Source organism: Diadema antillarum, unplaced genomic scaffold (genome assembly GCF_040938485.1).
Source record: "Diadema antillarum isolate AM-2024a unplaced genomic scaffold, OU_Dant_1.0 scf00000217, whole genome shotgun sequence".
In the NCBI taxonomy this organism is placed as follows: domain Eukaryota; kingdom Metazoa; phylum Echinodermata; class Echinoidea; order Diadematoida; family Diadematidae; genus Diadema; species Diadema antillarum.
In genome coordinates, this window is record NW_027271106.1 from 1,844,067 (window position 1) to 1,856,393 (window position 12,327).

General features: G+C 39.8%; 1 protein-coding gene across 1 annotated transcript in view; it reads right to left on the bottom strand.

Moving 5' to 3' along the window:
- Positions 1-12,106, bottom strand: part of LOC139724493 (uncharacterized) — a 55,104-nt gene extending 42,998 nt beyond the window's left edge. Inside the window, exons 1-10 of the mRNA XM_071635625.1 lie at positions 11,974-12,106; positions 11,086-11,290; positions 10,283-10,447; positions 9,411-9,601; positions 8,586-8,674; positions 6,453-6,566; positions 5,096-5,176; positions 4,211-4,601; positions 3,357-3,475; positions 2,425-2,613 (exon numbers count right to left, since the gene is read on the bottom strand). Coding sequence (XP_071491726.1) covers positions 2,425-2,613; positions 3,357-3,475; positions 4,211-4,601; positions 5,096-5,176; positions 6,453-6,566; positions 8,586-8,674; positions 9,411-9,601; positions 10,283-10,447; positions 11,086-11,290; positions 11,974-12,106 — 1,677 coding nt within the window. The remainder of the gene's footprint in view (positions 1-2,424; positions 2,614-3,356; positions 3,476-4,210; positions 4,602-5,095; positions 5,177-6,452; positions 6,567-8,585; positions 8,675-9,410; positions 9,602-10,282; positions 10,448-11,085; positions 11,291-11,973) is intronic.
- Positions 12,107-12,327: the final 221 nt, after the last annotated feature.

A 12,327-nucleotide genomic window follows, 5' to 3' on the forward strand; every position in this document is an offset into this window, starting at 1 on the left:
TAGATTTCAAAATCAAAATCCTAATTTTCTTTAAATCAGATTTTGTTCAGATCTTTATCAACCTGCTTCTTTCTTGTGACAACCTTCTAGAAATACCTCTTTCAATTTCTAAAGTAAACAGCAAAGATCAACTGTTTGAGAAAAAGAGAGAGATCTTTCAATTTCTAGAGTGAATTCTCTTTTGGATATTCGGCAAAGATCAACTGCTTGAGAAAGAGGTAGAGATCTTTCAATTTCTAGAGTAAATTCTATCATTCTGCAAAGATGACGTGTTTGGTGAAAGAGATGGAGATCTTTCAATCTGTGGAGTAAATCATACTTTGGATATTCCATAAAGATAAAAGATGAAGTCATTCTCTCACCGTGACACATCTTGCATTCCCACTCCCGTCCATCTGGGGGCACTGGTAGCCAGCGGGACACGTGGTGCAGGAGGCTGCGCCCACGGCGGCATAGGATCCGGGAGGGCAGTCCGCGACGTTGGCGTCCGTCGTGGTGTTGGGGCAAAACTGGCCGGCCTGGCACGGGGTACACTGTGACTGGTTTCCAAGGGAGTAGGAGCCTGTGGAATGGGGATGAAGAATGTGACAGAATTCACTTCCCTGTTACCACAAGCATGAACACAGGAACTACTGCTCCTCTTGTCTGAAGCTTTTCCATTTTGTATGTTAAACACTTGTGACATTCTGATACATGTTGGGTAATATGAAGAGGAGATACATGTACTAAGCACCAATTCCAATTACCACAATTCATTCCATCTTGCAGCAGGTTTGCCTAGGCATTTCTTCTGTATAGCATACATGGTCTTCTTGTTCTGAGGATATCATTTGATAAAATAGGCAGAAGCAAGTAGATTTCGCAAAAAGTCTGTTCAGTTAGTTCATAACTTGTGATTACATTGCCAATATAGACATATTTCAAGGTTTGTATACCATCAATGGGTTTAAAACTGCAGTTCTTGTTTCTTGATAGTTTCACGTTTGCAGTGTTTTATGTTTCATGTTTGCAGTCTGTGTTAAGAGCTCACCTTGTGCACATGTTTCTATCACAGTCGGATCCTTGGTGGACGGACAGGCCTGGCCCACTGGACATCCAGTGCAGGACGTCTGTGACCCTGTGGAATAGAACCCTGGCTGGCAAGCCACAGGGGCTTGGTCAGTTACCGGACATTCGAAGCCTGCTGGGCAGCTTGTGCAGGCCGTCGCTAGACCCAAGCTGTATGTACCTGAACCACAGGTTCCTGGTTCAAGCCTACAAGTGGAAAAAAAAACCCAATAATCACAAAATCATAAAATATATGACATTCAAAAAGAGCAGGAAGGTACAACTGTAAATGTCACAGAAGATGGGCAAAAATGGTCTTGGTTTGACAAAATGCATGCCATATCATCGAGTATTTCTTGCCAGGTAGCTATTTAATGTATTGGGGCATCATTACAATTTGTGACTGAATTATTGCTGGCTACGAACAAAAATACATCAGAAGGCTATTTTCACATTCATGCAACTTCTTTAAATGATGAAGTCACTGAAAAAGAAAAGAAAATGACAGCTGAATAACAAATCATGGGTCCTTTTGTCTTATACTTCATCAAGGACATAGTACAATATGATTTATGAAAATCATTCTCAAACTATTGGTGTGCTTAGGACCCGTATTAGTGCACAAGGTCCATATAGAACTCATGCTGCACAAATATGCCAGAGAGACTTACGTAGGGTCTGAGCAGTAGGAGCCCGCTGGACAGTCATAGCACTCTGTGCTGCCCATTGATCCATTGGTGGACTGACCACTGGCACAGGCCACTGGACCTTGGTCAACAAAGGGGCAGGCATAGCCAGAGGGACAAGTGGTACAGGACGACTGCCCGGAGAGGCTGTACTCGCCCGCAGAGCAGTTGGACGTGCTCGAGATGGTGCAAGCCATGCCGGCAGGACAGGAATAGCAGATTGGGCCCATCTGATTGGGAAAGAGGGATTGTGTCAGAACAGTGAGACATTCAGTCGAGGTCAGTAGAATTCCAGCCATCCATTGTAAAATATCACATTTGTAAGTTTATGCTACAATACATGAATGCCAACCTTGTAAATAGCTTTGCAGTGTTCTGAGAGCTGAGAAGGCATATTTTTGATGGAAAAACAGTATTTTCATCTTTAACATAATAGACATTGCAATTTGAGAAAACAATATTTTCAAAAAAAAATAGAATTTTTTTGGGTCAAAATCTATCCATTGCAAAAAAATAACTTTCATAATGGTGTGTCATAATTCCTAAGCATCAACAATATCGATTTTAATGTTCCCCCTCCCAATACTATCAATCATCAGCTAGCAGCAGCAACTCCAAAAATTGTGGAATCTGCATTAATCAAATTACAAAAACATCAGTGCAAACATTCATCTCCCTCAAAGGTCCATACCTCTGGACTGTAGTAGCCACTGTCACATGACACTGGGGCTTCAGCAGGGTTCAGGCAGGACATCCCAGCAGGGCAAGGGGTGCAGGAGTCATTCCTAGCAGCGGAGTAGGTCCCATAGGGGCACACCTGGGGGGCGCTGGCTGGGTCAGGACAGTAGTAGCCTGCTGGACAGTCGGTACATGATGTCCCCTGTGGGATTTGGGAGAAAGAGTAGAAACCTCTTATGGACGCTGCTTAATCCTTAATGCACCTGGGCACTTTTGATAGCTTAGAACTTGGCAAGATTTTTCATCCAAGCTTGACTTGGTTGTAAAAGGTAGTAAGGCCATTCAGGTATCAAAACGTGCCTCAGTTCAACAGGCCATGGTGACATATGGATTGGGTAATCTCTGTTCATTGGCAATAAGTTTCAAGACGTCTGTGCTAATTGACAAAGAAAACACACCAAGGGATAATACAGGGAATGGCTTAATTTAGATGGATTATCAAACTTCTGCTGACTGAGTTGTATAACGTTTCAGTGTATGAACACTAAAAGCCTTGGAAAAAAAATTCACAGTTAGTGCTTTAAAAATGTTAATCTCACTTTTCAAACTAACTTTTACCTAGTCAAAAGAAGTTATCCTTTAACAGTGTTCATCGACAGAAGGAAAGACGCAATGGGAATAGCGCAACATACAGCTGTATGAGATGTACAATGCAATCATACCATAACAGAACAGAACAGCCAGCCAGTTTAATGTCTTTTCAAAATATATTCAAACTGCTCACACAACAGAGATGACAATATAAAAAAGAGAACACAAAACAACACAAAACAAGCAGTGACATCTAAATTGATTTGATCACCATACTGTTTGTAATCCTCCACAATCAAAAGCAGAGACACAATGGGAATGGTCAATTGGACTAATAAGAAATAACCATCTCACCTCTCCAAGGCCACTGTATGTTCCAGCAGGACAAGTTGTTGGTTGGTTGCTTGCCACCAGACAGAGGGATCCAGTAGGGCAGGGTATACAGGTAGAGGCTTGCTCCTCGCTGTACATTCCTGCAATTAGAACACAGATGTTAACACCTTGTGAGATCACTTCTCTCATTTGAATTTTTGTGCTGCAGCACCTCGCACATGCAACTACACCTCTTGTATTAAGTACATTGTAAGTAGATACAGATAACAGTTTCCTTTTGCCATTTGTGTCAATCCATGCTACCTTATTAAACTTATGAAATCAGTATAAAATGCAGTACAATTCATATTGCTCATTGATTTTAACAGGCCTGTGTCATATTACAATGTCAAGTTGTACTTTTACTTTCATCCTATCTTGAATATGCATTTTCTTTGTAACATTTTTATAAATGAAAAAGTTACAAAACCAACAGATACATTGACATTAAATGGCATGAGATATGGACAACCGACAAAACAGGGATTCCTTAACACAAGCTGATTCATCACTGATTTGATAGTGGCATGTACTGCAAGTTTTAATAGCAGGTACAGTGTAGTTGTTCACTATCAACACGGAATCCATTTTGCAAAATCTTCTATCTTTTTTTTTTATCCACCAGATGAAAAATCAAGAAATAATGTGGATCTTAAGAATGGGAATGCTAATGATAGAATTTGCTTCAATATTATGTAATCACCCCCATAGTATAAGGGTATCTGCTCAGGCTGTGAGAGCTAGGTATTCTCAGCATTTCTATTGCTAATGAAAAGTTTCAAGACTTTTGTGTTTTGCAAAACCTGACAAGTACGGGCAGAATGACAGACACTCACCGAGAGGGCATGGTGAACAGATCCCTGCTCCTGCTGCTGCATAGTAACCGGCTGAACAATTCCTGGGCAGGATGCGGTCCGTCCCATTCAGGCACTCATGACCAGCTGGACACAGGCTGCAGGACGCTGACCCCTGCTCGCTCCACTGACCGGTCGTGCAGACGCTGCACACCTGCTGACCACTCAGACTATAGTACCCCTCGTCACAGGCCACCGGAGTCCCGCTGACTGACAGGCAGGAGAAGCCTCCTGGACAGAGGTTGCAGGTGGCTTGACCAGTGTTGTCCTGGTAGGAACCGGCTGGACAGGCCTGGGGGTTGCCCAGGGGAGATGGGCACATGAAGCCCAGGGGGCAGGGCAGGCAGTCTGTTCCATTGGAATACTCCCCAACCTGTAAGATGTGTAAGAGAAACAGATGCTGACCAGTAAATACTTGTACATAGTCTAATAAGTTGGCATAAAATTGTTCCTTCAATTTCATGGCATGTCACACTAATACAGTATGTTATCAGCAGGCTGGGAAAGGGACAGGGTCCACACACACCATTATGCAACCCACTTATAGCCATTTAGTGAGACAAAATGCATTGAGACAAAAAAAAAAAGCAACAACCCAAGCTGGTGAACAAATACAATATTGATGACTCAGATTATGAACAGCTGGCCTTACTAAAAATTGTCTTGGTAATAGCCAAAAGTGGCCACATATCAGCGCAGAGGTGCAGCTAAACACAAGCCCATCTTAAGGCCAGTCTCAGTCTAGATAGACTGTTCACTTCTACTACCACACAGTCGAAACTTCATTCTCACAAAATCTTTGCTGTTGAATGTTCGATAAGGTATGATAGGGTCTAATAGTTAAACTTGAGGTCAAAGGTCACTTACCTGGCATAACCCTTGACCTCCTGAGCCACAAGCCTGGCCCACGGGACAGGATGCACAGCTTGTCGATCCACTTGTTGAAAACTGCCAGGAGAGACCCAGTGTGAAACAAATCATAAAACTGCCTCGACATGCAAAGATGCAAACCACTTCAAAGCGAGGAAGAGGTTTTTATTTTCACACAGCAGTTAGGTGTCAGCTTGTTGTATAGCTTTCAAACTTTATTCATTATTCTTTTTGAGAAAGCAACAAAAGGGAATATATATGAAGAGCAAGGCATTAATTTTGTTTTTCATGCATTTCAACTTCAGTAAAAATATTAAATTTATGTCCAAAAGACATAGGAAAGTATCCTGTGTCACAGTCTTCAGCTTGTTATATATCATACTTATACCTTAGCTTCATGCACCATCACAAACAAAAAGAAAAAATTTCATTCGGTATCTTGAATAATGGTGTATTGTTTAAATACAGAAGAATGAAACAACAGGTGTGTATAATAATTTCTTCAACCCAAAGATTTTCTCCTACAAGGGAAACAATTCTTCTGATAGGGCATTTCAGAACTAATGATGGTGCCTTGAACATTAGCAAACTAAGGTTATGCAATTTCAAACTTGTCTTGTTTGCATTATTGCTTTGATCAAGCGATGTTTTGAAATGAAAACAGCTGTACAAGGAAGTGAATATTTTATTTATTTCTTTTATGGTGATCAATGATACAGCACATATATTTTTCTCATCTACGACTGAAATTCTAGCTACAACTGTAGAAAGAAGTCTGTCTAATCTACAAGCTACTACGCACTTCTAAATGGAACAATTGTAAGATAGGTACTCCACTACAATCACTGACCAATCATTCCTAAATAAATCACTACAGTGCTGTTATTGATTTGTTTGCATGCTCTTTTTTTTCTTAAACAGGTGCATCTAAACTTTGCATGTATTCAAAACTACATTTCGTGCATTTCTTTTTATAGGAAGGATGAATCATAAGAGAGAACAGAAGGATAAACAGCAGCACTACATTGAGAGTCTATCATTCTTTAGGTAGAGTTATGCATAAACGAGACACTTCAGTTGTAATAGCAGAGTTTGTGGTGGGTATCACTTTCTTCATGGTGTACTACAGTTCACATTAACTTCACATCTGATTGTAAGTCCGAAGTTGACTTTGGTTTAGATACATGTACCTTAAGTGCATTTAATCAATAATGGTTCGAAAAGTTAGTTATTTTCATTAACAAGGTCACTGAAAACAGGTGTAAGCGCATTCATCATGATAAGTGCATAAATTGAGAATTTCAAAAGCGAACTAGGTGAGGGAAGGTATGTTAGTAGGCAGATAAAGTCTTACAAAGCCAGCTTCGCATGCTATAGGTTCTTGGGAGGCATTTGGGCAACGAAAGTTGGCGGGGCACTCCACACAGCTAGACTGGGTTGATGACGTCTGGTATGTTCCAGCAGCACACTGGTAGGCGGGAGAGAAATGATGTCTTTTTTTTTTCACTTTTTGCCACAACACGACACTCCATTGTCATTGCAGTGTGGTAAATAAAGATAGATTGTAATAGTCAGTAGTTCATAACATCAAACGTTCATGCTCATATTATTGTATTCCTTGAGAAATACGTAAAGTATGTCATAGTAAATACCCTTGCTCTCTTTTGATAATAATGACTATTTTTCTCTACTCCCCCTCCCCCCAAAAAGTGCCGGGGATTGCAGCTCTTTCTCATTCTCTCTCTTTTTTTTTTCAGTCAGGCATCAAATACCAGGTAATATAATAGAGAAATACAGTAACAAGAAAATAGAAATTATTCAAACAGCACTAATTTCATATTCTTCTTCAGCATACAAGGAAAAATCTATCTCAAAATATGTGTTGCTATATACATGCTAATTGCTTTCAACACTTATCGTCTTCAACATGTATTGGTCATATTGTCATATTATTATTGCAGATCTAAAATCAGCAAAATGGCTGGGTGTGAGAATACAATCAGTCTATCATATTCACTTTGAACATGTTCTCTCCAAATCACATCCATACATTCCTGGGGAAGTGCTGAGGCAATACAGATTTTAACTTATACCATGTACAAAATTTATATATAGACATACAGCTGTGTTACATATATTGCCTAATTCACATATCCATAAATTGATCAGGACATTCTGAAAATTGAATTTCTGGCAATAAACTGATTTGAGTAAAATGAAAACCACCCAAAACCATTAACATGTGACTGCTGTTTTGGGGTTTTTTTTTTTTTTTTGTATCAAACACTACAGCAAGTTAAAAGTTGCAAGAATATATACAATGTACCCAGGGCAAAAATCTGAGAATGCTGCGAAAATGCTGCACAAATGCAGGACCAGTGTAAGGTTTCAAATGAGGCTGAGACAAGAAACTGATGTTCTGTCTCACTCTGTTTGCTATAGTCATTGAAGCATCAAATTTCTAAACCTTAGCTACAATTATCAGCCCCTGATATGATACAGCACCCTGCATCTGAGATCTCTAATCTGGTGACACAATGGACTTTTATTTAACTCTCAATGATCATGCTATGAATAACACAACACAGATTTTTCAGAATGATAATGATAATGAATAACACTTATATAGCGCTTCATACTGATGTTTCTAAGCACATTAATCTGGAAAAAAAAATATTGAGGTAAGATACAGATCAGAACTAGCAATTCTCCTAGCTCTTCCACACTCTCCAAGATTTCAGTAAAACTTGGCCAAAGATTGTCATATGGTATTAGATTATCATGGGTTGCATCACATTTAGACTTCTGAACATGTCACATTGAGAGAAATGAATGTTGTCCTTCATTAAACTATCTTTTGAATGAGGTTAGGCATCTTCTTAACACCATAAGGTTATTTTTGCATCTTCATCAAACACCTTTGTTTGGAATATTCCTTCCCTTATCAGTATTGTCATCATTACATGCACTTTATCTAGCGTTTTTTACATCTTCCTCATAGATCTTTGTTTCAACTGTTTTATACTATTTTTATCATAATAAACTTTATTTTAACAAAACAGATAATAATAATATAAATCTTCAACATGAATCTTTGTTTCAAACATTTTGTTCCTTACTATTCTTGTCACCATGAGGTGTACTTATCAATTAATCTTTACATCTTCATTATAGAGCTTTACTTCAAATGTTTCTTGTCTCATCACATACTTTCTTCACTTTAAAGTTCACTTTATCAAGTAATTCTTACATCTTAAGCAAATATCTTAGTTTCAAATGTTTCATCCCCACTATATTTGTCACCAGGAGGAATACTTTAGTCCTACATCATCTTAACAGATCTTTCTTTCTACTTTTCTATCCCATACTATTCTTATCACCATTAGGTCTACTGTATCAGATAATTTGTATACATTCATCATTGATATTTGTTTCAAATGTTTTGTGGCATACATGCTCTTCTAATCATATTGTGAGGGTGACTTACAGTGATACAGCTCTCCTGACCCATCTGGTCTGTGTAGTAGCCTGGTGGACATGGTTCGGGTGCTTTGGTCTCATCACTACATTGGTATCCTGTATGAATACAGACAGAAGACATATAGGGGGTTAGTTTCTAAAGCACATTACTGAGAGTCAGGTGTAAAAGAACTGGAACACCTCAACCTTTGGTCAAAGATATGACCATTCTGAGTGTGTGGGGGTATACAATGCATGAAATTAGTTTTTAAAAATTGTCAATCTCAAATAATTTTATGTTTACTTTGAAGAAGCAATTTTTTTTTTTATCAAATCATACTTTTATGATTTTTTTAATTTTTCTTCATCCAAGATCACCAGTCATAAAAATATAGCTGAAGTGTTTCACAATTTGTATAGGCAACACAGTTTATGATAAACGGCATGGGAACAAGTGCCCCCATAATGTGAATGAGGCTTTCTCGATTTGAAGCAAGAAAGAGTTTACAATGCACACAGTTCCTGAACCTGCTTGACCAATTCCATTCGACTGTACTGGAACATTTTATATAGATCACTAGCACTGCCAGCTATGAATAGGAACAGATGCAATTCCTAAAATTATCCGTACATGTGAGTGAGCTAATTGATTGGTTGGAGATGGTTAATTCATATTTGACAACAATAAAAAACTAGAACTATCACTCAGTGTGATTAATACCCCCATTTAAAACTGAGAGAGTTGTTGAGTATGTTGTAGAAAGAAAAAGGTATGAAAACCAACAAGAACTTCAATAAAAAAGATTCATAACCTGTACCTGGTTAAATTACTACCACTATACTGTACTCTCACCTATTGGGCATTCTGTGCAGTTGACACTACCAGGGCTGTCAGCATACCATCCTGCTGAACAGACTGTGGGGGCAGGAGACGCCACGAATGGACAGTAGGACCCCTCTGGACACTGGTCACAGGAGATGCTGCCCAGGGTGGAATACTGACCAGCTTGACACACGATGGGAGAGGCATCTGTTGTTGGACACCTGTCAATCAAAGAAGTAATGAGGCATGAATCTAAGGGCTTCTGGTTTGAACTGGTTTGAACTGGTTTGAACTGTATTCACTGCACAGGCTATGGCAGATTCTTGAACATCAATATCCCTCTCCAGTTCGCAACAGTCACATCGTCTTATTGTCTCCACAGGCATAAACTATCCTTCCATCTAACAAGATGCCATGTTGACTGCCATCTGTATAGTTTTTACCCATGTGCCATCCGAACATGGAACATGCTATCTCAACATAATGTGTTGGTGATGCTGGCGAATGACGCCAACCCCTCATGGCTCGCCCCAGGTGACAAGCAACGGTCAGCAAATGGTATCGACCAGGCACACTGTGCCATACACTTTTGAACGAACAGGCAATTGGTGCCACCTCCACCTCTTAAGCAGAAAATGCACTTACTCATTAGCAAAATGCACATGTACAAAAGTATATAAATGGGACATCACTTCACACATCATCACTGGGGGTGAGCGAGCCTCACCAGGACGCACCAGAAGGAGCTTAAAGGGAGATATCATCATGAAGTATAAAGTACCTTCACATTCGTTGAAATGACCATTATAAAATTGTGTTTGATTGTAACATATTGTTAACTCCAAGTAGCCTTTTATTACCAAGGCCATGGGTCCTCTACCAAGGTACCAAACAATACCTACCTGTAGCCAGCAGGACACTCAGTGCAGGTAGTGTTGCCTCCGAGGGAGTAGAACGCTGAGTTGCAGGCCACTGGAGTGGAGTAGTGGTCAAGGCACTCAGAGCCCGCTGGGCATGATGTACACTCCTCTGCATTGGACACATTGCTGAAGGTTCCATCCAGGCATCTACATGTAGTGTCAAAACACAGGAGTCATCTCAGATTAGCTGACTGCTCAACATTCTCTTTCCAACACAATAGTGCCCGCCTTGTGGCAAATCATATCTCAAACACATTGAAGACTAGTTCCCAGTATACTTGGGCAGGTGTCTATAGGAAATGCGTGTTAGAACAAAATCAGTTTGTCCTGAACAGGTTTTTTTTTAAAGCTGTCACTGATCTACTGTACACACCATATATTTAGCTAGTCTTATTCTTTCTGAGGGACTTCCCTACAATTAGCAAGTGGCTAAATCTGCAATGGCAGAGTACTGCAAATGTTCACGAAAAACAGGGAATACATTCGGCCTACTAAATTCTACTATCATACACCTTGTTCATGTACTCACTGTGTACTGCATCATATAATAATGTACACATAATGTACACATAAGGATCAGAGTTAATATATTTTAATGCATTGTTTAACTTGTTCAAATGGCATGTCAGAAATTAAATCTTGTGCCATGCTCTTATTCTTCTAGATGAAATAGTATTGCACGTACAAGAGTTTTTTTGACCATTGAGTTTTGAGGATGTCAATGGATGTGTATCCATCAAACACTACAGTTGTAAATCTTGAAAAAACCACAGAGGGCGCCTCACCCAATCTGCTCTGTGAGTCCATCGACAGGGCAGTAAAATCCAGGGTCACATGACCGGCACAAGGCGCTACCGTTGACGGCGAAGGTTCCCTTGAGGCAGAGTACGGGGTCGGTGGTTTGATCGGAGCACTCGTAGCCGCCTGGACATAGGATGCACTGGGTTGCATTGCCCAGGGAGTAGTAGCCAGTTGGGCAGGCACTGGGGGCTGGTGTAATGGTCAGAAAATAAGGTTTATTCAATGATAAAATAATTATGCCACAGGTGGTATTCCATAGTTGGTATGTACGCTCTTACAGGGCAAGTGACTCTCCATACCTTGATGTTATAATGAAAAGCAAAGTGTGCATGTGCACTTCTATGATGAAAGCCAACACAAAACATCATGGGGGGGGGGGGGGGGGGGGGAGGAAAGAGGAAAGTGGTATGGGGAGGTTTTGTCAGGAAGGAAGAAATTTCATGTAATGGGTTTAATTTCCATCAGTAGTATCAGCATAATGCTACATTAATTTCATACGGTTGATCAAGAAATGCTTACGCCAGTTGTCACGGTTTCAAGGACTTTATACAGTTACACAGAAACAAAATGCAACTGTAATCGACTTCATAGACTAATTTACTGTCAAATCAAAATTATAATGCTTCATTATATTCTTAACAATTCTTTGGTAATGAGATATAAGTTAGGCATACTCTGAACAAATTTGAATTCACATTAAAATTGTCAATCAAATACATCATACATCATTCCTCCCTATTTATAGACAGATGGTTTCACTTCAATCAGAAATTAAATCATATAAGAAATTGATAAAATAACAAAATCAATATATAGCTAAGACAGTGTATATATATCCATATATTTCTCTCTCCTCCTCCCAGTTGACTTACAAGCTCCCTTGTCCAGACATGAGCTGCCTGCAGGGCATGGTGTACACGTCTCCTGGCCCGCCGAGTCCTGGTAGCTCCCCTCCGCACACTCTGTACAGTACTTGGTGGCTTCTGGGCTGTAAGTCACAAACATACGAATGCATGCAAGGCACATTAATTAACTATATGTATCTCCAGGTTAAGTGTCCAAGCATGTTGTCCATGCTTAACTCGCTGAAGACTGGTTCAGAGTATAATCAGGCAGGTGTCCATGGGAAATGCCTGTTATAACAAAATCAGTCCGTCATCAAAGGGTTAAAAATTACTGTTACAAATGTAAGACACGTTGAAAAGATGGAAAAGGAATTCACATGG